Genomic DNA, 26,441 nt, shown 5'->3' with positions numbered 1-26,441 from the left:
CGTGTCACTGTTTAAAATATCTTTAATGGTTCAGTTGGTATAGGATTTGGAAGCATTAAGTCAAGACATGGTCAGCAGCCATACAAAACGAAACCAACTAGTCGATGTCGACCGAGAGAAAAATAAAAATACAAAGGCAACACACAAAAAAAACTCAAAAAGAAAAAAAAAAGAAAAAATCAACAAAAAAGAACAATTAGGCAACGTCAGGTCATCACAGTAAAAAGATACATCGATCCTACTCAAACTCAACAGCATGCTGAAAATAAAACCGGTAGCATTTCCAATGATGATCACACACATGCGCGCACACACCCACACACACACACATTCATTCATCCACGACTTGAGCGAAGGCTGTAGAACAACCCTGATAGGTCAAATGTACAGTAAGACGCCTTTTAGAGGACAAAAAAAAAAATGCATAGACAAATAAAGAATGTTTTAAAACAAAAGTAAACATGAAAAGACAAACGTCTTCGTCAGCGTGACACACCTGTTGGCTGTTTACATTTGCGATGATTGCTGAGGACATTCAAATAGAAGTTATTGCCAACAAGATAAAAATGGATAACGGTTTACCCATTTGAAAAAAAACCAAAAGAAAAAGATTTGTATTTTTTTTTTCTGAAACATTTCAAAAGAGCTAGTAGCTTCCACGAACGTCAAGAATGTACAAACAATGGTCATTGTGGCGAGGCTTCAAAGATCCTCCACTCGAATGAACATTATAAACCACGAGGCAGACATGCTTGGCTTCAGAACATTACGTTACAATTATTTTAAGTTATACAAGTTAACAAACTGTACTTAAAACACATTAAATATTGAGCATGTCACTAGAAAAACATGTCGATTGTTAACAAATATTTCATTTGAGCTATTCCAGTTGAGTCAATTAACACAGAGAAGGTTTCTTTTTTCTTTTTTTTTAAGTCACAGAGGGAATAAAAACAGGGTTACAAAGGTTTCTTTTATCCATTGAAACAAACATAGAATCTCTGTGCTAAATATCAAAATGTATTTTTTGCAGATATCCCATTGATAATAGTGCAAGAGATACAGTACAGTCAGAAATAGCACACAGTTCTTATGTTTAGTTACAGGTAGAAAAAAATTAGAGTTTGTGTGTTTTAGTGTGAACAAAGAGCCGCTGATGACATGAAGGAGCGACTCATGTTAGGACTTCACTATCTACTGGTTCTCCATCTTTAATGATGCGTTGGAGGAACTGGGAGTCAATTCAGTAAACAATAAATTACAACTACAGCTCGTCTCTTATCAATTGTCTTGATCATTATGTTAATTTTATCTTACAGATAAAAAACAACAAAAGTACAATTGGCACAATCAATTCATTATTGTATTTTTCCAACTATCTGTACAATAATAATAATAGTAAAAAAAAAAAAAGGTTTTACATGTCACAATAACCCAAAACCAGTGTGTGTTTGGGGAGAATGTGTACACCTGTGTTTCATGTGATTATATCTGCTAGTGTCTTTTTAATTCTTGTGCTTTCTTCAGGAGAAAAGCACTGTTGCACTCAACAGCCTCAGGTTTTAAAATAAAGCAGCAGAAGAACAAACGAGGCCTCATTTATAAAAGTGTGCGTAGAAAGAAAAACTCAGAGCGCTCATCTTAACTTAGAAAATCACATCAGTCATGACACCAGCGTCATTATCCCGCCCTGTTAATTCATACAATTAAACATGAAGGATTAATGGCGGGCCTGTTGTGAGTGTTAATACACACATCAATCAGTACGACATTCTAGTGTTTGTACTTGAGAACAACACTGCAAATGCAGAGGGAGAAATAGAGAAAAAGTTGTTGAGTACTTTAAACTTTTCTCTTTTGCTGTTGTTTATATTTCTAGTATGCCTCATAAAAAGATGATCAGAAAGCCAAATGATTCTAAAATGAAATAGCAAGATTGATGCAGAAAAGAATATCTTGTAGCTGCAAACTGATTAAGAAAAACAGATCGATGTCACCGGAACGTCTGGCTTCTACAGCTGACTCTCTGCTGCACAAAGACAATTAGATAGACAGGCCAGAATTTGATCCAAAGTGAAAATAATTATCTGAGAGGAATCATTAACACATTGGCTTTTATTTGACTACTTTGCCTGTGTGGGAGACGTACGCTTCTTTTTATACACATGAAATGTTTATAAATGAGGCCTCTTGTGTGACAGAATACAAAAAGCCTTCATAACTAAACAGCTAAATCAAAAACAATTTCAGCCCCATTAGGGTAAGCAGAAATAATTAAAATCTCTCCCCTAACAATCATCACATTCGCTGCTTGACCAAAACTATATTTCTCTTTGCTTCAATCAGCTGCTGACTGGTCAATTCCTCCAGTGACCACAGCAGATATAACACGTAACACTGCCTAAAGTCTCAACACAGACGAAATAATACAAAAACCATCAAAAAGAAAAAAAACTACATTTGATATTCATCCACACAATCTGTGAGTGTTTTCACTGACTGCCTTGTTGCCAAGGCTTCAACCCACAGTGAAGCACTTGAGTGCATCTCAGGTAATGGTGTGCCAGCTTGTACGAGGAGGAGTCAGGGGGTGGGGAAAAGGTTGGGGGAGAGCGAGGCAGCTACCTCCTGGTGTCTCTTCCCCTCCTCTTCCGTCCCTCCCGGGTGCTCCTCTTCTCCTGAGCTCATCAGTGACGTGATTGTGGAGTTTGGGTTGTTGTGGATCACGTGCGGGGCGGGAGGGGGGGGGGGCGGGGCGAGATGCAGTGGGGTGGAATGAGAGGGAGGGGGGGCCGAGGGTCACTGGCGCCGATCCTCCGTCTCTGACCGTGAGAACGCCATCACCACGTCCTCTGCACCTGAGAAGTGACGGCAGAGGGACAGGTAAGTCCTCCAGACAAGTACAAACTACACGGATGGTGAATTTTATCTAACATGCTCTTCGACAAAGTGACAAAAACAGGCATAATTAAAAAAAACCAAGTACCATCTAGTTTTCTCTCACTGTTGTGGATGTTGTGAATGGAGTTTTAAACCTGCAGTGTGAAACCTCTGTCGCCCCCTTTGGCAGTGGGAGTAATTACACAAACACACATATTCCTATTTGCTGTAACCTGCTGTCACTATTGTTTGTCTCCCTTTCAGCTTTGGCAAACAAATCTTAGCTTCGTTGTGTGGGAATGTCGCCACAGACAGAAGCTCCATTATACATCGAAATACACACCGACTGATCTGGTGGTGATTGGCTTAATCAGCATTATGTGGACTTGTTGAACAAGGGCTCGCATTTAAAAGACGTATAGGGCCGTCCAAAAGATCACTTTTGATTTAATGCCTTACTTAAAATGTGATTTGACACAAGAGAAGAGCTACATTTCTTGCTCATTTTGGTGCAGCCAACGCAACGCCTCCTTCAAAAAACAAAACAAAAACAAAGCATTTGAAAACTGTTCTGGGACGTCGATCACCGTGGCAACGGTCGAAGCTTTGAAGCTTTGACGCATTAGGGTCAGGCCTCCGTTGGTTCATTTGTATATAAAAGTCTTGCACCAAAGATTTCCGGAGAATTAAGTGTTACAGTTGATTATCGAAGCCAAAATCTGTTTCATAATGTTTCCATCTCTACTTTCGTTTCAGTGCTATTGTAAAGTCATGCACATTCACAATTCTTATCCTTTTTATTTATCATCATTCTTTACAGTCTTTGTTCAGTTTTTTGTTGCCCTCGTTTCTAGCTGTGTGTCTGTTTCTGTGTTTACACTGAGAGGAAACTTTGATCCCAGTTGACTCAATAATTGTTCCTGATAAGTTCAGTTTAGTTTGAGATAAGGCCAATGTGTTGCTTGTCTAGCACAGACAAGTTATATTTACTTGAATGACTAACAGGAAATGTCTCATCTCTTTGCTTCACATCGATACTGGGTGTGACCTGTAATAGAGAGCTTCTCTCTGAATGTAGGACTACCAAGTGACTGACACACACACACACACACACACACACACACACACACACACACACACACACACACAGAAGAGAGATGTAATGTGCTGAAATGTATTGTAAGTAATCAGCTACGATCAGATTTTGCTTTTCTACTCATATTTATTGTCTGTATGACAAGTGCTATACAGAAGAGGACAGTGTGGGACATTTGCTGTGTACAAACAAGGCTGCTCAGTGTGATCATGGACGTATTTGCATTCAGAGCACCCTGCTTTTCTGTCTACAGGCATCCCAGACCTGTCTGAATTATCCACTGATCAACCCAAAACGAATTTTAGCTCAAAGTGTGAATCGAGCAGGGTTTTCTCCAAGTCTTTGGATCCTGTCAGTATCATGTAAATCCTGTCAGCTGTGACTCTAAAGCTGAGAGGGCATACACTGCCATGGAAATCCTTTTGGTGCATTCAGGTAATTTCATAGACTGGCATGTTCACCTGTTGTGGAGAAGCCATCGCCTGCCATTGCAGCATCCTGACAGGAGATACTGTAACACGCCGAGTGGCCTGCTGACGGCAGCATCCTGCTCTGCCATGATAACACTTAACAGATCTGAGGCTTCAATACTGTTCAGTCTCCTCTGCTGCTGCAGCTCAGCACCGTGAGGAGCAAGATTGTCTGTCTGATTTCTTTCTACTCCTTTAGTGCTTCTTTCACTTTTACCAAGTTAATGAGGACAAATCGATAATTACAGCCTATTCTGGGTTGAGTCAACTAATGGATCCTGCCTGCTACACAAATAAGACTTCGTCAGCTGGCTGTTGTTTAAAAAGGAATCGTTCGTTAGTCTTTTGCCAACTGTGATTCATCAAGTCATCTGGGGCTGCCAACACCTGCTGAGACAGTTTTTTTTTTTTTTGCACGAATATAGATTTTCCGATTCTATTTGAGTAACATGACACAAAATACACAGTGCTCTTTCAGGGCCCCATATTTCCAACTGTTCCTCTGTATAGACCTAATTATTTTGGCAAGGACTTATAATTTGAGCAAAGCGAAAGAGAGCTTAAAATGTGTCAGATAAAGTAGGAAGTATTAAAATCCCTCTTGCACTGTCATGCTTGGCAGCATGGTGAACTGCATTTGCTTCTTGGTAATGGAAACTGATTTGAATATACGAGAACACAGAGCACATACAGCAGAATTTCTCGTGCCCTCAAACCCTTAATTAAAAACGCATCTCTGACAGGAAAGAAGAGCAAATGACAACGAGGTGCAACAGCCGACGGTAAGCACGATCGTGTACTGCATTATAACATTTGACAAGCTATGATCACATAAAGATCATTAACACCACGTTCACACTTTTGCAGAAGGTTGAGAAGATTTCCGAACGGCGCCTTATGCATGTCAGCTATAAATTTTTTTTTTTGAAAACTCTTCATCACAGCCCTCAAGTGCTTGTTAGATTTAATTATTGTAGAGATATGAAAGTAGGCCAGGGACTGTATTTGGCACAAAGGGCGGACCCTCCACATCAGACAGCACAGACCCTCCAAACACTAAATTTTGCGCTTCATTTGGCTATCTCCGGGAGGAAGATAATAAGCGTGTTTCTATTCAGGTCGCCGAGAGCTTGCTGAGATCGAGGCTTTTTGGGGGGGAAGAGCGCTTTTTAATGGGAACTTTCATGTTTCTCTTCCCATGGGATCTTATTGGCTCACCAAATGAGGTTATGGCAAAGAGAAAGCCAATCGGTGAAAGTAGCACCGGGAGAAAAAAATAAGGCAGCGAGACACGCTGCTCGACTTCAGTTAATAACACAAATCTCATCTGCTGCGAGACAGCATGTACCGATAATGATGCTCGAACAAGAGACAATTATGTAATACAACACAATAGGGACTCAACCCAAACTGCGCCACAGCTGAGTAGCATGGCTGCTTGAGATGTTTTGGCGCATGAACTTGCAATAACACCCATTTATCACAATAACTGCCAGTCCAAATCATTTTGTGTGAAGGAGTTCACCCTTGTATAACGGGCAGTTCGGAGGAAGGACATGTCGGACTGTGTGTAACTGGAGCCCAGTGACCAGCAGAAACGCTCTCAAAATACATCCACAGAGCTGAAGATGGCAGGGCTATATATGTTTTACTTGAGCACTTTGCCTGAGAGTCATGTTTGGACCTCGCCCTGCCACACACACACGCATGCACACACACACACACACACACACACACACACATGCACACTCTAGCCAAAACGATGGAAACGCCAGGTCCCTCAAAGCAGTTGCCTAGCGACAGAAAAACATCTAATGTTGCTGCCTATGAGCAAAGATCATTTAGGTTGTTAAGATGCGGCTCTGGCCCCTCCCTCCACTGTGCACTGATCCCCTCCTCGCCCGGCCTGATGGGGGATAAACAGAGTGGCTCGGGATGGTGGATTACATAAAAACCAGCAACAACAGCCATGTCATCTGATTTGTCCTCCATAAATACTTTCAACGCAAGAAGAGCCCCCTGCTTCATTACAGAAATGGACTTTCTAGGAAAAGAAAGGTTAAAGTGTTTCATTGTAAAAGTGTTTGTGTGTAAGAAATAATACACAGTGGTTATAAATAGAAAGCAGAAAGAAACAGATCAAGTTTCTTTTCAGCTTTGTGCTTTATAATGATGAGGAACTCTCAGCAACATGAATCAGAGGACTACGTTACGATTATAAAACAATAACTGTCGCATCTCGATTCATCATAACTTTTTTTTTCTGTGTGACTATTTGGTGCATTTAAAATATTGAGTATTTTAAATTCATTTAAAATATTGAGTCTCTTAAATTATCCAAAATGTAAAAAATTTACTTGAATCATCTTTGCTCGAGCTCTGCCACCCTCACCAAAAACTGAGTCAACAGGACTCACACTTAACATTCGTTACATTTCGCCTTAGATTAATTCAGCCTTGAGGAATGGAAAGGCACCAAGTCTTAAACTGTTACAGTTGGTCATAATGTTAAGAATTAATTTATAAAAAGGAGACCTGCCTTTAATTTCATGACTTTGTTACATCGCACTACATCACAGAGTCACACATTTGCATTATTTGTGTCTAGTTATTGGTTTGGCCAGAACTGATTCAGCACAGCTGCCCTGTCGTTGTTAGCAGTACTGGTTCACGCGTGTGTGAGCTGACCAATTAAAAAGACAAATTTGGTGCTGTGGTCAGAAAAAACTATTTTCTGATATTAAGCAGACGTAACACTGAATTGATCCACTGCAATAATAATAATAATAATAATAATAATAATAATAATAATAATAAAAAAAATAAAAATAATAATAGCGATTAAAACGAAATGAATTATTAATTGCAGCCCTGGTTTCATCCCACCAAAAGCTGCCAGAAGCAGGAATATCCATCTATTCACCTGAACTAATTCACAAGGCAACAAAGTCTTTCTTCACACTTCTGAGGGACTTTAAATCAATATGTTGCAGAGAAAAGGTAGCCTGAAATTAATACATGAACACACAACGTTCCACTGAAACCTGTGAGGATAAGAGCTGTGAAATTAACCCAAAGGGAGTTTGTTTGAAGTTGGAGGCACCGTGCTTTACCCCTCGAGTCTCCTTAGTCTGAATAAGCAGAGAAGCTGCAGCCATATGATGACTCCAGTGTTGCAGTGATGAACCACTGAGTTATTAGTCAGAGCGGCAGCAGCATTTGAGGTCACAATCTGTGCAGGGTCAGCTGAGAGGATAAAGACGTGGGATCCTCCCCCCACATGACAACGACAGCAGGGGTGGGTTAAGAAGCACAACACACAACGGGGGAGTGTGTGTGGTCCAGCTCAACATGTCAACAAACACAGTGGATCTTCGTTTACACGGTGCATTTAAGGAATCATCTGCTATTTAAGAGTCACATAAATGACTACTGATGATTGGGGAATTAGCTCCATTCACCTCTTTCTTTTTAACACATTTTTGTAAGCATATGTTTTATTTTACATGCTTTTTTTCTTTATTTTTCACTTTATAATAACTGAACTATCTCAAGTTCAGTTATTATAAGTTCAGACATCTCCACTTCATGCGGCTGACTGATAATTTTTTTGATGGTATTTCAAACATCTACTTGGCCAGGTGGACGTTTTAAACTACATTATGTATTTCCAGACTTCCTGGTTTATTAAAAGTTAGAAAATAATTTAGATTCTAAGTCTAATTGTCTATTCTAGTTGCAGCCAAATGTTTGTCATGATTACATTTGATGACCAAAAAAGATGGCAACGACAGCGTATTCCATAAAATCTGTAAATAAAGAGAGAATGTGGACCTAAAAAAAAAAAAATCTAATTAAGTAGATAACTTATGCAAATGAATGACTCCATGGAGTCAGATTTGTGCAGAAGTTTCACTTCATTCTGATATTTCCGAGCTTTAATAAGCTCTGAAATTGGGTTTAAGCAGGACCAAACAGTTTTCTCTTCTAAATGGATTTAATTAATTTGACATTTTGGTGACCACATCAAGGGAGTACATTTGATTTTTAGGCAGCAGTTTTCATGGATGGAGCAAGTCCATAACTCAATCAGTTTTGTATAAAATTTTGGTTTGTGTTGCCAGTGGAGCAGAGAGAAAGTCGGCCAATTCTGCACATCAGAATAGGAAACAATCCTTTAGCATTTTGTATATACAACCAAATATATATTGACTCATTTGAGAGGGATAACAGTGTGCCTGTGTTTCAGTGTATGAGGTAGGTGTGAAGCTTCAAATCTCAGTCTCTGGCTCTGATTCATGCTGCAGTGAGGAACAGGATAAAGTCAGAATCGATACCACTCTGCCCTAGCCAAGTCGCCAAACAAAGATGGGTCCTTGTTCCGTGTCGCGTGGCTTTCACTTTTAAAAGGCAGGTATAAGCATTATAAGATACCGTGATTGTGACACAGACAAAAAGAAACAAGATTGTGTGTCGATTGCTCAGGGCTACAGTAAATATCTGAAACACGAGTGGCTGTATTTCTGTAAGAATTGATGGAACTGACGGAGAGAGACTGGAATGTCACACTCTGCCTGTGTAATTAGCACTCCAGCTTGCCTCCAGGCCCCCTAATGACACCTGCTCCAATCTACCGATGTAGCACGTCGCAACAACACCAAAGCCCACAGGGAAGGTTGGCTTTCCCGGGACAACTGAGGTTGCTATAGCAACGCCTCCTCATCTATCCTCTTTTGTTGAAGCCCTCAGACATCCTTCTGGGAGGAGTAAACTTTCCTCGCCAAATCAGACAGGATAACAAGTCCTGAGATGGCTGGCTTTATGTATGGCTCTGACAAACCGCATTGTTTAAAGTGACATGATGTCAGCAGTGGGGAATCTGTGAATAAGTTAAACGACGGGCAGAACAGCAGCCTGATTATAAAGACAAAACATCTGTACTCCACATATTATGCTGTAACTACTGTGCCAAAGAGCGACACAGTTATCATTCAGTATTACCCAAAGAGGACCAATTACAGTGAAACACGCTTCATGAAGCCAGGCTTCGCTAAACAAATTCACACTTCATTTCCAATCATAATAACAATATTTGATCACATCATACAGCATCCTGGTCGCCCACTGTCCTCCGCTCCTCCACAGCGCCAAAATTCAGCTACACCAAGACAGAAAGCTGAATGGGAAATATATATATATATATTCATATATATAGATACTTTCAGCTCCAGAGCCTTTGGCAGAGAATTCCTCTTTGGTCTGATTAAAATTGCAAAACAAAAATCTGAATTTGCATATATGGTAATCAGCCAATTAAAACATCTGAAATGCAAATTCAGTGACCCATAGACTTAAAAGAAATATGAGTGGCAAGCCCCGAGTTGGTTTTGTCTTGTTCCTTACAAGGAGGAACCAGATTTGGGGAATCATTTGTGTTTTCCAGTCAGTCTGATCAGATGTGAATGTGTTTCTTATCAGAATATGTTAATCTGACAGCAGCAGTGATGTTAAACAATTGACAGCTTAGCTTCTGGATGCTCTCACACCTACACTTTCTTTTTTTTTTTTTTTTTTTTTTTACATTTCCTGAATACAACCTGGCCTTGATTTAAACTAATCAATACGTGAGTGTGTCTTCACTCCACCACCGTGCCCGCCGCGCCCTCTAAGCGTGCAGCCACTGGATCGATGAGTCCATGTCTGACACGTGACACTAGCGCTGAGACCCTTGAGGCCGCTGGTATCAGAGCATCCTGCATCAGCATGTTTAAACTGTCCTCTGTGTGGCTGGATAGAAGCTGAAAAACATCTCTGGTTAGAGCCATCTGACCTTTAACAGTGACCCAGACACAGACAATCAAGCTTTGCTAGCTCGTCACAGAAAGTGTTTGTCTGGCTGCAGCACAGTGAGGGTCAACTATAAAGAAACACAGTGAACCACTGGATAGCATTCCTTTAACTGTCACTCAAAAATTTTAAAGATTTTTCACACTATCCTGTACAGGAAAAAAATAAAATCAAGCTCAGAGTGTGCTGCAGAAATCAACCAGGCCAGAATGAGGCCTGAAGGTGGACCTGCAGTGTGCCGACACATTAAGGATGCAGACACAAACAAACAACTGTCACTACACTTTGTGAGTGGCTGCCCAATCTGAGTGGGGCAAGCACGACATTTAGGTACAGCAACACCCAAAGAAAAAGCCAAATGTTAGTTTATCGTAATGACTATATTTGCTAATTATTACTTCGTATGGTGCTGTGTTGTTTCCTGTTGTACCATAGCATTTTTAAAATTCAGTTCAGATGAATTCACTAGGGGCTTTATTGACAGGGAAGTTGTAAGAATAATGTTGCCACTGGCAATTTGTCTAAACATTTATACACGATAACAATGCAACTACTACAAAAGAAGAAGTCGTATACATTTTTTCTTTTAAATGTTTTCGTATATTTGTTCATTAATTTGTTTAAAAAAATGTGTTTGTTAATTTGAAGAGCTGCAACTAATGATTATTTTCAATACTGATCAGAATTAGGAATACTTTATTGATCCTGTGTGGAAAATTGTGTGCCCATAACCTGCTGAATATTTTCTCGATTAATTGTTTAGTCTACAATATATCAAACCATTGTGAAAAATATTCATATCAATTTCCCTGAGCCCGAATTGGGCCAGAGAATTTTCCAACAGTCAACAATTCTGCCCTCCTTTTGTGTTTCGGTATGCATCGCTCCCTTTAATCAGTTTAGACGAACAGGTATATTTTACTGTTCTGTCCATTTAGAAAGGGAAAGAGCTGTTGGTAGACTGTACGGATAAAACCTAATTCTACTCAAGTAAATAACAATCACAACCAACCAACAAGCCAAAACCTCAAGACTCTTTATTTATTGTCATAAACAACATTAATTGCATTTAATTTATCATAATAGTTAGCAATTATCTTTCTTTCAATCGACTAGCCGAAAGATGAACTCATCATTGTAGCTCCATTAATTGGTTATTTGAGATATGTGCTTCAGAAGAATTATGTTTTAAAAGGCACACTGACTGTGTGCAAGTTGCTAGGTAATAAAATGTTTCCTTTCATCTACAATCCCCCCTATTACGAAGAGTAAATGAGATCAAAGTGGACTTCCCTCTTCACATAACTGAATCTCTTCACATCACCTCAAAAGGATCCCTGAATGTGCTGATACCTACAAACTGCTGTCCTTCAGTGCAGCGTTTAAAAGTGATTAACTTTCAGCTATCTCCAAGCTGCCTAATCACAGATAAGATGCAGACCACAAATTATTTATTGGCACACCGAGGAGGCGGCAGGCTGCCAAATGACACTAAATGTGTCTGTGATGTATAATGCATAGTCGGAGCACCTTTCACCAGGCATGTCGTCCATAATTAATGAGGCTCTTCTTAGAGGTATTGACATGGCATGGACATGGATTCCTGTATCGATTTAAGGGCAACGAAGGTAGAGAACGGAGGTATGCTGCACAAACTGACCATGAGGCTGCAGTTAGATCGAAAGACATCCTTTTTCAAAATTATGACTTCTACTCAGTGCTGATCTCACTTCTTAAAATGTGATCTTTCCTGTCTGATGCAACACCTGATGAATTAAAGCACTGCAAATAAAATTTCAATGATGCAATCCAATATTGCAGTTGAGTCAGAATATGACAATGCAGTTTAATTCCCTGCAGGTTAAAACAAAGATGATAATAGCGTCAGAGAAGGACAAAAAGACATAGTCATTATGCCTTTATGTGTCTCCTTAATACCCTATAACAGTAAACATAATCCTTCTCCAACAATGAAAACCCAGATTTATCAATTCAAACATTGCTGATTGTTTCCTTGCAACAGAAATGCATGCACAAGGAGACATAACACTCCACTGTAGTGGAGCAAACAATTTCCCCTGACTTAAGTTCCCCTGAGGGAACAATATCATGTGGGACTAAGTGAGACCCAGGGCCCAGCAGGTTTGCCACAGGAGGACAGCAGGGCTCCTATCTCACAGTGTGTTTAGGACAAGCCTGGAAAGCTGCTGATAAATTGACTAAGAAAAAATCATCTGGAACAATTTGCTGCCACTTTCTCAGGTAACTGCAGTGCTGCTGCACACACAGCATTTTGTTTACTGTGGCGCCCTCTTGTGGTTTAAAAACATAATATCTGTAGGGGAGATAAAATAAGCTCGACAGCACCCTCTGGTGCCTTGAAAAAAGCATGGCCATCATATTTAACGTTACAAAGCAAACAGATACTTATAGAGACACATATGAAATTAACTGTGATTGCTTCACCAAACACATACAGTAATATCTGGACTGTGTACTCTTTCTGTGCAACTATTCGTGAGAAGCAGTGGTGAAACTGGCGATGCGCTCATGCTGAGGATGAGTCACTCATTTCCAGTCAGTGACACTGTTTGCTGTGTGAGTAATCTCACAGTGCTGGTGGGCCGCTGAGTCGGCCCGGTGCACAGTCAGGGAATCCGTTGGGTGTGCTGGTGTAATGACTCCAGAGGAGCAGTGTGTGAGTATGTGTGTGTGTGTGCATGGAGGGATTTTCCCTTGTTTTCAGCACTTCTAAGACCTGCGAAGGTGGTGTTTTTATGAGCTACTGTAAAGTGTTTCATATATTAACCAACTATTATAACACCTCTTATCCTCATACCTTAAAAAATCAAAATATTACAGCTAAAACTATACAAACGTACACTATTACCCTGCATAGTAAATACAACTAACTCACAATTGACAATGAAACAATTTTGGTGTGTGTGTGTGTGTGTGTGCGCGTGCACGCGTGCTTGCGTTCGTGCGCACAGCCTTACCCTGGTCTATATTGTGCTGTGGTAGCTGGCTCATCTGACTGTGGACCACACCTGCGTAGTTCCGGAGAAAAGCCTCTTCACTTGGTGTAAGCTGAAGTGGAGTAAACAAGTTAAACATTTTTTAATTTGCATGAATAATCAAGAACGCTATTATCATGCTGATAAGTGCAATCAAATCTCAATTAAAATCAATTCTCCCAGAGGTAAACAGGTGACAGTTTGGATCCAAAATATTTGATCTTTTACATAAATTATTCACATTGTTATTTCTGCCCTCCTTTTGTGTTTTGGTAGGGTTAGGGGCACACATTGCTCTCAAATCATTTTAGACTTACAGGAATATTTACCTGTTCTATCTATTTAGAAAGGAAAAGAGTTGTTGGTAGACTGTATGGAGAAAACTGATTCTACTGCAGCAATAATAATCACAAAGTCTGTCACTGAAAGTAGAGCATCTTCTAATGTCGTCTCTTGGTGAAGTGTTTATAGCTTTGGGAACCATGTGGTTGTTGACTGGAAACCGAGACCTAATTGTATAAAAATCATAGCAACAAACCTTACACTTCTGTTTGGAATAGAAACATACTTGATGTACAGAAAGAATTGAGACTGGGTTATTCCACGCAAAATATTAATAATGATGCCAGCTTTTACCCATGTAATGTGAATTTATAATAACATCATTTATTTAAGACATTTTTCACCTGCAATTTACTATAACAGTCGGGCAATACTATCTTAAAGTGAAACTCTCGCCAAAAAGCAATCAAGGCTTTATTTGTGATTGAATATGAGTTAAACCTTCGTGTAAATGCATAATTACGACGAAAGAGGCACTTTTAAGTATCACCGTAGTTTCGTTTTCGGTCAAGCTAATTTTCAGTGGAGTGCAAGGGCACTCTGACGCTAGCATCAAAATCGCTATTTTAAAAACACTAAGAAGGCTCAACACAACATGAAACTTTGCTCGTAGTATCACCAGGGTCTCTACACATGAACACAAAGGTTTGACTCATATTCAATCACGAATAAAGCCTCGGTTGCTTTTTGGCGAGAGTTTCACTTTAAGGACTGCACACTGTCATGCTTACGATCAGGTAAACCGGGCAACAATGCCTCATTTCAAGGTTCTTATTTTAGCCGACTGTAGATGCCCAAATGACAAAATGGAACTCTTATCTGATGTCTGCATGAAGACTGTGGACTGTGTCTGCCTGTCTGTTGTTCAAAAAGACCAAAAGAGTGATGAGTATAAGGAGGGATGGCTCTCTGACTGTTTTGTCCTCCACACTGGTTTAAAAATAAAAACCCTACATATACAACTATTTAAATCAGCTTGTCATCTTTTTTTAAAAAAAAAAGGTTTGAAGGTTGGCAGGTTTGCATAACATCCTAGCTTCTGTAAACCTGCTGTCATTTAGAACGCAGTCAGGTTTTGTGTTCTCCTGAGGCTTTTAATTAGCTCATCTCTGCTCAATTCCTCCTGAGCTTAACAGAAAACACATCACTGGAGCTGCAATCTGCTCTGCCTTATGCAGACACACAAAATCAGGTGGCTGTATTTTCTCAGAGATGTTAGATTTGATAGCAAGTGTGTATCCCCTTAGGACTGCGGAGTGCTATACAGGACCATTCGGAGACTTTGACCGATCTAGATGGCATCCAACAAAACAAATTAGACACTCAATTCTAATACAATGTTGACGTGGTAATGATGGTTTCTGGTCTTGATGTCCAGGTTGGCATTAGGGTAAGGAGACTGGACAAATATATCTGCAACCAGCAATTGGCTGAATCCATCGCTGGTTGTTTTTTTATGAGATTTTAGGGCTATTTTTGTCATTTATTTTTGCTACTTTATTAGTGTGCCTCTAAGAAAGAGTTAAAGCCGATGACAGCTCCATACAGTGAGTTAACTCAATAGCCCACACAAACCAGCAACAGCAGAATGGGGCAGGGACAAACAATGTGTGAGGCCAAAAATGTACTTTTTAGTCCTAGAAGTTTTTTCCCTTGGGAGGGCCAAAACTGAAACTTGAAGGTGAGCCATGAGCCAAAAGCAAACACCTATTGTATTGCATTGCAAAATAATACCAGTTTCCCAAGTTCTCTTAATCGAAAGTGCAAAGTGTCACTCTGCCCGATGTGCTGAGATTATGAAAAATATTTAATGTTGTATTCTAACAGCGCAAAATTACAAAAAAAATGAATTAAGATGTGTTTTTCATTACCACATAATACACCTTAAGCTGTTTCCAGGCTATCTAATCTAACCATGTGAGTCAAGACGATGTACTTACATTTGATCCCATTTTCTTGAGCATGAGCAGGACCCGCACTTTCTGTTGAATGTACATGTCTTCAGGAGACTTCCCCGGGGCCTCCTCGCGGTTCATCCCCCCTGCTCCCGTGGCTCTGGACAAACAAACAAATCCACGTTACACAAGACCTGTGAAAAGTCACAGCTACTCAAACAGTCAGTGTTATTAGGAGTCAAAAATACTTTATACACTGGCTTGTTTCAGCCACATGATATGAGTGGGCATATTATGATAGAACCAGGCAGTTATAAAAGTGATTTCACTTGTTTTTTCTTGTTTCTTTTATATTTGTGTTCCTCAGTAAGACTATGGAATTATAAGAGTTCTTTACTGAATAGAACTTTGTCAAAAGCCTTTCAACCACAACATTTATAACCACTGTGTAAGTCATGTTATCTCGGTGCTTCAGCACACATGAGGCTCAGACTCGCACTCAGCTTTACTACCGTTATTATTATAAAAACATCATATAAGACTGACTGCATTTCAATAATCTAATGTTTTCAGACCTGACTTCTCAGACATACAGTCCTCTGTGATAAGCACTTCATTCATATGATCCAAACAGTGGTGATATCAAAAGTCTGGGGCCTTTTCTCCGTGTAGTCACAGAGCAGGTTTGGCATTTCACAGCGTGAATGGCTGTTATTAATATTGCATGGCAGTTTTCACACAGATCTCGCCCCTGCCTGCTCCTTCCCTCTCTTATTCTCTAACTAATGACCTATTTTCACTGTCAGTCTGCAGAGATGCAAAATATAGGCAAAGGCGGAGAAAAAAGGGGAGGGAAAAGAAGGCGATAAAAGGAGCCGCCAAAGCTAATGCGGATGACAGAAAAGAGATGGGTTCCGCTGTGATAGCACACACACACATCAAGGTCGCTTGTTGTCACATTAGATCTCTGCTGCTACGCACCAACAAGACAAGGCAGACTGTGTAGCTTGATATCCAGACTAAATTTGCTAATTGAAAAAGCTAAACATGCTGAAGAAATAATTCACAGAAGGAGCTAAATTAATCTTTAAAAGGAATAAATCTGGTGTCACAAAAATTAGATTTAATGGCGAGGATATCAGTATGCAAGTCAGGATTTGTTCTCCCCGAAGAATCTTTCATAAAAAGCCTACGGGAGCCACAGTGACTATGATAGTTCTGGCAATTTATTTTGGCCTCTTATCTATACAAAGGACCACTAATGCATGTTGACAGGCTGTTTGATGTGGGGTTATATTTAATTGAGGAGCTGGCTCGCCGTCCCCCCTTCTCAGAGCCCTGGGGAGGAGGGGGGGAAGATGAATGGGGCACCGTTGGCCATTGGCTTGCATTTGGGTGCCACTGTGAACTTGTGGATTCATCCAGATCAGAGCAGCTGGAGACCATGCTTCTGGCTATAGCCCTCATAATTACAGCCACCTTTTGGCTGTTTACTGCAAGCAACTAGCACTTGACTTTGTATATTTGTTTTCAGCCAAACAAAGTGGAAGCAAGCGAATACATTAGTTGGTCACTTCCACCTTCCACCTGAGTGGCAGATGTAGTTTAACTCAAGAGCCACTGAGGACTCGAGACAGACATTAAAAGATGGAGAGAGCTTGCCAGTTTAAGTTCCTCTGTGTGCCTTCAGGCTGGTGGTGTGTGAATGTATCTGGGCAGGGGTAGTGATGCTGAGGGGATGTTGGTGGAGAGGGTAGTGGTGTCTCCATATCAGCAGCAGTGACACGTTTGATCACGTCTCCAAGCTCCTCGCTTCAAACAAATGGAAGAGCTGAGACTCCAGGCAGAGAGACCCACCAGTGAGACGACACACAGAATGAATCAATCAACTCAGGAGCACTAGTCTGCCCGCCTCTGAGCCCCACTGGTAATGACACGGTCACTGCATATGAGTGGATGAAAAGGATGTAGAGAATAGAGCTGCAACGATACGTTGATCAATCGATCAGAAGAAAATTCATTGGCAGCTATTTTGATATTCACTTAAGTTCATTTTCACGCAAAAAAGTCAAAGACCTGCTGGTTCCACCTTCTTCAATGTTAAGATTTGCTGCTTTTCCTGGTCAGTTATGACAGTAAATAATGAATCCTTGGGTTTTTGTATGGTTTGTCAATTCTCATTGTCAATTAAGGCCATCGAAAGTGTCAATAATTTGAATTTTTTTTAAATAACAGGTTCAAAACGATACAATATCCGCGATTAAATTACTGATTAATCAATAAGTGATTAATAAAACAGTGAAAAACTTTGATCAGTTTTAACCGAAGCCAGAGATGGCATCCTCAAATTTCTTGTTTTGTCTACAAACCAAAGATGTTTTATAGAGGACGTAAGAAACCAGAAAATATTCACATTTAAGAAGATTGAATTCCTACTTCTTTTAATTAAAAATGACCAAAATCAATACATCAGTTAACAAAATAATTAATAATCATTCAATAGATGACAACTAATTCATTAATTGATTAATAGTTGTAGCTCTATCTGACAAAAGAGGTCAGGAAATTGTAATGAGCATTTTCAAAATTATTTGACGTTTATAGACTAAACAATTAATCGATCAATTGCAAAAATCATCAGCAGATTAATCGATAAGGAAAATAACCATTGGTTGCAGCAGCACAAGGAGCATAACTGACGGACAGGATTTACTCTCAGTGCCAAAAGGTGTCGTCCTGAGATTTTCAAAGACAAGGATGATAAAAACATTAATTAATATTCAGACTTATTTTGAGACTTGACAACTTAACGATTTTCATGTCTGCTACAGGACAAAAGGCCAGTATATTGCACATTCATCATGTGTATAAATAGGCCCACCACTTTCATGATTGAGGCGTTTCTGATCTTCTGATGTTCGCTTTTGAAGTTTGAAAACTGGCCATATTTAGAAACATCTCTGCCCAGGCTGCTGACTGCTTTGAGGGTTGTAATTTGTAATTTTACCGGCTAATCGCATCACACTTTCACAGCGGTATCTGCTTTAAGATTGAGTGACAGAAAAATGAATTTGTTGATGACTGATTTGACAGATGAATAACTACAGAACTAGAATCATTACAATTCTGGTACTCCATGAACCACAAGACAACATGTATAAAAGACTGTGCGTATGATTATGTAACCAGTAGTTCCATCCATGCAGTCCTGCTGAACAGAACAGCTTTCCAACCATGTTTATAATTCCAGCAATGCGGCAGATGGTACTCGGGTGCCTGGTGTGCAGCGCACTCATGGGCTTAACCTCAAAATAATGTCTTCCTGGGTATCACTGCTGGATTACAACATTTTGAACACATTGGGTCAGGGTAAAGTCCAGTGGAAGATGATTTTAAAGCCAAAAATGTCCTGAGAGTCAGGTGCAATATTTGACAACATGAATGCTGCAGCCATTTTTTGTTCTAATTTTGTACTTAACAAGTACAAACAACAGTTAAATATAATAAATGTGAATTTCCCAGACCCAAAGATGAGATTTAAATTAGCTGGGGGCTATGTGATAAAATCACGATTTTGGGGGCTGTATTAAAGAATATATATCTCGACATTTTGAAATCTCCGCAAAAGCACTTCATACATAGGCTGGGTGACAGAATTAAAAATATCATATATTTTGGACAAAATACCTGGATATTGACATTGCCACAGTACTGTAGGGATTGGTACTTTCATAGACATAATTGATTTAAAAAAAAGGTATAACGACTACGTTGCAATATTTAGAACAAGTAGAGCAGCCTAGTAGGAAGAGAAATGTATATAATTTTACTGTAATTCAACTCTTAAAATCAGGAAAAGACTACACTTTATAACGACATCACAATATAAAGATATCCACAATCTAAGATAATGTATAGTCTCGTATCCCAGTGACAATAGAACATGAAAATCAATATATTGACTAGCTCTGGTTCAAATAGCTTGTTTTGTCCAAGAAATAGTCCAAAAACTCTAGGGTGTCCAAGGTTAGCTCTTAGAATTGCTTGTTATATTAGACCAACATTTTCAAACCCCAAAATAACTCATTAAAGGTGACCTTGAGTGCCATGAAATAAAAAATGTATTATTAAAATTATTTTAAACATAGAAAATCAGCAAATCCCAACATTTGAAAAGCACTAGCCAGTAAATGTTTGTGAGATTTGCCAGGTTACAAAGTAAATTTAATAAAATGACAATTAATCAATCAGAAATGTTGTTGATCCATTTTTGTGACCTAGATTGTCCCTAAAATCATTTGCCTTTTCATTAGTAAGGATGCTAAGCGAACAATTATTTCCATTTTCAGTTACGCCGTTGATTAAACAACTGATCGCTGAAGCTCTGTTCCACAAAATGCAGACTGACCCATAAATTAATTTCAAGACGCTGACACGATTTGTCATACGTCTCTAAACATTTCATGCTGACTTCTGTTTAAAGTCCTCTGGGGGACATAAAACACAAACTCTTCTATTTATGGAGAGAAATGTCATGAATAAAATGCCTGCCACAAACAACCAAATCCATCTAGACTGCTCCTTGACAGTTTAGACTAAGATGATTTATTTGTCTTCTCCGACACATCCACCAAATCATTTTTTATTAAGACATCTCAGAGAACTGGAAAGCAATATATTTCATATAATAAAGATGTAAAATAGTTACAGATTAAAACTACACTAGGATTTTGTAAGAGAAACCTTCCTATGTAAAGTCTGCTAGCAGCATTAAACTGATGCTAACACTCTTCTGTGTGACATGTGTTACATCATTTCACAGACCACAATAAGGATCCTGTCAGGCTCTTTGTCTGGGCTTGAAGTTGGGTTCTAGAGGTGGGCTGGCTCAACACTAATCCCCCAGGGGATGCTCAGCCAGCGTCAGACGCATGCGGCTAATATTCCAGACGTAATCAAAGGCTTTCTTTAATGCTGATCTGGGCCTAATCCCCCCTCTCTGCCCATGTTGGGCTCTTGTCAGTGTTGTGATGTTGGGTTGAGCTGAGACATCGAGCTCTGTGAGGCCCTCCAGGCAGCCCAGTTAACCACAGCATCAACGACACTGAACTGAGAAATCAGAGAAAAAAAAACAACACGACACCCTGCTTAAATCCTCCGATCTGTGGCGAGACACATAACTGACATGGAAATGTATTGTGACGCTGCACTCATCTTAATAGTTCTGCTTTCTAGCAGCTGAGAATTGTCTCAATCATTTGGTCTCAATTCATGGCAATCAAGTGTATACACTGTATAAACACATAAAATAAAATGTACTTTGAACATATGTACTTTGATAAATACTGTCTCTCCCCTGTGTATATAATTACAGTATATTTAATCTTTTAAAAAATGATTTAATTCTGACATTTGAAAAATTATCTAACAATGTCATGGACAAATCATGGACAGCTGCTTTGGGATCAGTTGTGAATCGAAGAATGACCAGTTGAGTTGTTTAATTCATAAGTTGTCAACTAAACAATTAATGAACAACTACTTTGATACTAGTTAATTGGTTTCAGACAACTTTTAAGAAAAAGAAGTGGAATTCCTTTCTCTCTGCTTCTGAAATGTGAATATTTTCTGGTTTCTTTACTTCTCCATGGACAACCAAATCATTATTTTTGGGTTGTGCACAAAAAAAGACATTTGGGCATGTCCTCTTTGGCTTTGGGAAACATTGATTGATATTTCTTATCATGTTCTGACATTTTATGAAAACAATTATTTGATCAATCGAAAAAATAGTCTACATAAAAAAAATTGATTAATTGCAGCTTTCTTCAGGTGAATAAACTGCACAATTAAAAGTGTTTAAATAAAGCTTGAAAGCATACTTTGTAAATATGTACTTAATAAATAATAATAAATTTTGTTTCTAGGTTGAGTATTGAAATGACAGTATATTTCATTCCTTAAAGACACGTTTGACGTTTTTGCTTGAAATTATTGGTTATTGTATTGGCTGAGTCCATATCGTGCATCCCTCGATATCATTATGAATGTCTTCTTCAGATATGCATCTTGTTAAGTTAATTCTATGAGTGAGGAGAAAAGGCAGTGAACTGTGTTCCTCTGGTTTTCTGCATTCCAGAAATCTTGTGTACATTAATGTCTCTAAGAAACAAACCCATGTAGAAGACTTCTCATGATCATTTCAACACTGTGACAGGGCCACACAGTGCAGTGAGGCTACGCTGCCAGAGATTACAGTATGCAATGTGATAGGCCCTCACATTTGCTGAGGTCCATGAAGGGCAGAGGCTGCTACCACAGTGCACCGGCCAAGTCACACAGGGCCCGGTTCACTTGTCCAGCTTGTGATTGCCTCAAGAATCAGCTGCTTACATGAGTCACAATGTCTGATTGTTTTAAAAATCAAATTCCTGCAGCAAGCAGAAAAAACAAGAATGAGGTCTTAGGATTGATGGACAAATGTGTCTTAAAGTTGAGTTGAGTGCTGCTCACAGCCCCAACTCTTTAAGACCCTGAAAGGTCGACAGCCTCTATAGACAGGAAAAACTGAGAAGGAAAAATAACTCGAATTCAATCATGAGCTGCTCCAACATCTCAAGCAAATGTGTGAGAAACTTAAGAAGGCTAGGAGCCTGGTGTGGCTGCCAGCTGGGCTGCAAACAACCTGGCCTGGTTCTGTAGAGCAGCTGTGTCACTGCAGGTACACACACGTTCACGCACACATGCTCTCCTCTGCTCTCCTTAGCCTGGTCATGAAACCTAATTAAACTAGTAGTAGTCATGCTGAAATTAGGACAGAACACCACATTCAACACTGTAGTTCAGCATCAGTTGGACTGTTTATCTTGTTGGGCTCCAGTTTATTATGTTGATTTTCAACTTATATAATGATGGCAATAAAATGAGAGCAGTACTACATACTCACTTTCTAAATTTCAGAAGCTAGAACCAGTAACTTTTGCTGGATTTCTGCTTGATTTCTGGTGATTAATGATCATCAAACAATTGAAAAATGCATTGCTATAAAGAAAAAACAAATCCTTACACAGTTTTAGAGCTGCAACAAATGATTATTTTTGTCACTGCTTAATCTTAATCAGATTGTGTTCACATTTAATTGATTAAGTCTATAAAATGGAAAAAGAATAAAAATTGTGAAAAATGATTGTCACTCATTTCACAGTGCCCAAAGTGTCGCCTTCAAATTGCTTCTTTCTTCCAACCAACAGTCCAAAACCCAAAGACTCTTCATTCCCTATCATAAATGAGAAAGAAAAGCGGGAAATCCTTACATTTAAGAAGCTGCAATCAGCTTGAAATATGACCATAAAATGTATCCGATTATAAAAATAGCTGGTCTCAATTTTCTTTTATTGCTCGATCGATTAATCGTTGCAGCTCTAGACATTTTAATAATGATGTCAGTCTGATCACCTAACAGAGCAGTGCTTCTGCCCATCCAAACCTGCAGGAAACATAACAAAAACTATTTGACCTGCCGCACACCCAGCAGACTGACTCCCTCCAGGTCGGGGCACCATGGGGTCCTGAAACAGCATAGGCCAGACGAGCAGACATTGCAGGCCAGAAAGGCTCTGGCTTGGACTTAACTGGATGTTTGCATGCTGCCTTTGTGTGAAGCCATCTCCTCACATGTACAGTGCCCACAACAATGGCTACAGTATTTGGGGACAATGGTGATGAACTGGATTGTGAAAACATGATTGATAAATAGGTCATGTCTTGTTGTCACCACGTGAGGCATGAACTCAAACAATCCTGCTCAACTGCTTAGTTCATTGCTGGGTTTCTGGGTGTACTGTCCTTTGACTATTGCTGTAACAAATTTTAAGTTAATATTAGGACCTACAGAGAGTGAGTATAACATATTTATACGAGTCACTGGGAAATACAAGCTCTTCCTAGATAGTTAATAAATAGTTAAATGGTAAAAAAAAAATACTGCCTTCAGATTATGCCAACCTAATTTTGCAAATGTGTGATACAACAGGGTTTGTCACAGACCATGCTATATAAGGCCTAACATAATTAAATCTAGTGTATGATCTCTGAACATCTTAGCCCTCTCCTGAGGGTCCCTCGGAGGAATTGAAACAGAAGCTGCTGCCTTAAGCTGGTCCCTTGGGGGTGCGGCTGCAAGATTTCAAAGGCACCAGCGTCAAGGCAGAGCATAGAAATCTGAAAGTTATATGATCTGTGCTCTTGAAGGAATACAATGCGATGCAAATGCGCAGGATAACATGCACAACAGACAAAGAACTGCGGACAAGAAAGATTGCAATGCTTTCTTTAATACTGTTAAAAGGCCTGGGTGATGTTATTTGGACTGGGTGCATAAGCCACTCACGGCCGCGAGCAGCTCTACTATCAGCGTGTCACAACAGGCCACTACATGGGCTGTTAATAATGCTGACAGGCTGACAAGTTTCTGTGCCAAACGCAGAGCAAGAGGTTGTGAGATGAACCAGCCCACCCTCCCGAACTGCACTCGCAGGCAGCTGATGAGATCCCCTCGGGGATCAGGGGGGTTGAGCAGGCGCTGAAGAGCACCTGCCCCGAGTGTGAGGAGGCAAGGAGGGGTGTGAGGCAAGGCTGGGGGTCCTGATTTCTCTCCAAAAATCCATCCAGCTAGGGGAATGTGCATACTAAGGCGGGCTTGACATACTGTGGTTCATGACCAACTCTGCTAGTTGCCAGGAGGATCGGGAGCGCGTCCCTGTGGCCAAGCCTTGATACCCACTGGCTGCAGCAGTCATCAATGCCCTGCTGCCGGCAGGGTGCCAGCTTCACCATTCGGAGTGTTGTCAGCTATCTGACATGTGGGGGAAAGTAGACACTGTAAAAGGCAGGGTAGCACAATGCATCCATGGGTGGTGTGATCCAAAAATAGAAGACTAATGAAGGAGTTATGTGAAACGAAAACTTGAACATTAAAGCCAGTTTGAAAGAGAGTGACCACATGTACAGGAGCAACATTTTAAATGTTCTCTGAGTCTGAGCACTGCCTCGGCTGACTGTAGGTGTTGTGAGTGGGATAAATGGGTCTCTAATTTGTATTTACATGGAGGCTTGCTTCGTGTAGTCTGCTCATTTTCTTGTCAGCAGGAGACACAAGTGTTGTTATTAAGAAACGTTAAGTAGAAAAACGTTAACATCTTCACCGATGGTCGCCTACAAGTAACGTTAACACAACTGTAACGTTAACGCTAACGAGGTTCTGCACTAACGTTAGCTGAGATTTACAGTTTTTCACCGGCTCATTTTTCGATGGTCGTGCTTAACTTTAAAGACAAACTCGTAATGGAAATAAAGCACAGCTGATAGAAAACGAGTTGGGTTTTCTCAGACGGATACACATGACTGAACGGTTCCTGTTATCATGTTGCGGGACGCAGTCTGTTCAAACTGTAGCAGCGCTCTTGCTAGCAGGCAGCAAGCCTTCACCGCATTTTCGAATCGAATCTGAAGCAATTTCCGTCGTGGGAAAATGTTTGGACAGTGCTTTCACTGACTTGCACGTCGCATTCATTTTCACCCCCGACAAACATTTAATTTAGTCTCCACCAAACCAGCGCTACCTTTGGCTAATCAGCCAATGCTAACCAGCCGAGCTAGCTCGCTAGCATGCCCGAGACAAAAGCCTGTATGAAGTTCCTATGGGTGCAAACACCATCCAGGTGCCGCTGCGCTGCCAGAAGTGAAAAAACGCCGGAATTCAAACACACGTACCGTTTCAAGAATCCCCTGACAACGTGCAGCTCGTCGGGAAAATGAGACATATGAGCTTACCCCTCCTGGTCCAGCTTTTCTTTCTTCTGTGCTCTGTTTGAATGGTGTGTTGTTGTAGGAGGGCGTCCTGTTCCGGGGTCACATCCCTCCAGTCGGCAGAGCTACGGCGGACTGACTCAACGCAGCCGGAGTCCTGGTGGATGTGCAGTACCGCTGCTGACCACTGGGGCCGCCACCGGCCCAGTGTACACTGTACATACATGTAGTACAAAACTACACTGTCCTCTGTACACACATTAAGAAAAGACTAATACACACTGCTACTACTACTGCTAATACTACTACTACTACTACTACTAATAAAAATAATAATAATAATAATAATTATTATTATTATTATAACAATCATAATTATCATTATTATTATTATTATGAGTGTTGTTGTTATGATAATAATAATAATAATAATAGTAGAATATATATATTCTCTGATCCCCAAGCCATAGTTGTGAGATAACATGTTAAAATAAATGGTAAGAAAGTCAAAAATATGAGATAAAAAAGTTTAAATTAAGATACAATTTTTATTTATGAGATAAAACAGGCAAATGATATATTTTTACAAATTATATCAGAATCTTAACTTTGACATAGAAAAGCATAATTGTGAGTTAAAAAGTTGAAATTGCGAACTAAGAAACAAACATCTTAAGATAAACGTTGAATTTTTATCCCATATTTATATCATTTTACATTAGTTTTATTTAAATTAACTGGCTGAAATGGGCTTTGGCAGAGTTTCTTCTTTTCTATTTTATCTGTTTCCCACATTAATTGAAATGATCAGATATCATCAAGTACATAACATATACCTGTGCTCATGATTGCCATTTCAGCGTTGTTATATTATTGCCAAAACAATAAACCAACCAGAAACCCACCAGACAAACATTATCACATTATACCAAAAATCTGAAGTGAATTTAATTGCTGCAGCCCCAAATTAGGAAGAAACATTCAGTGTATTTGTTAAAAATAATAGGGGCTCAGACAGGATTACTGTTAATCGATTGATACATAAAATGAATAATTAATAAACCTTTCCTCTGCTCAGTCGTAAACA

At 39.8% G+C, this 26,441-nt stretch overlaps 1 protein-coding gene across 2 annotated transcripts; it reads right to left on the bottom strand.

Moving 5' to 3' along the window:
• Positions 1-4: 4 nt before the first annotated feature.
• On the bottom strand, positions 5-25,537 carry ctnnbip1 (catenin, beta interacting protein 1). 2 transcript variants are annotated; one of them, XM_030423517.1, is made up of 4 exons: positions 25,379-25,537; positions 15,593-15,707; positions 13,293-13,383; positions 5-2,858 (listed from the first exon to the last, which is right to left on the bottom strand). In XM_030423517.1, exons 2-4 carry the CDS (start codon positions 15,686-15,688, stop codon positions 2,800-2,802), a joined length of 246 nt encoding a protein of 81 aa, XP_030279377.1. In that variant the 5' UTR covers positions 15,689-15,707; positions 25,379-25,537; the 3' UTR covers positions 5-2,799. The 2 variants fall into 2 exon arrangements, with proteins under 2 accessions (XP_030279377.1, XP_030279376.1); XM_030423516.1 differs by having other exon boundaries at positions 25,319-25,530.
• Positions 25,538-26,441: the final 904 nt, after the last annotated feature.

The sequence above is a fragment of the Sparus aurata genome, chromosome 7 (assembly GCF_900880675.1).
Source record: "Sparus aurata chromosome 7, fSpaAur1.1, whole genome shotgun sequence".
Lineage (NCBI taxonomy): Eukaryota > Metazoa > Chordata > Actinopteri > Spariformes > Sparidae > Sparus > Sparus aurata.
This window is presented reverse-complemented; position numbering and strand designations above follow the sequence as displayed.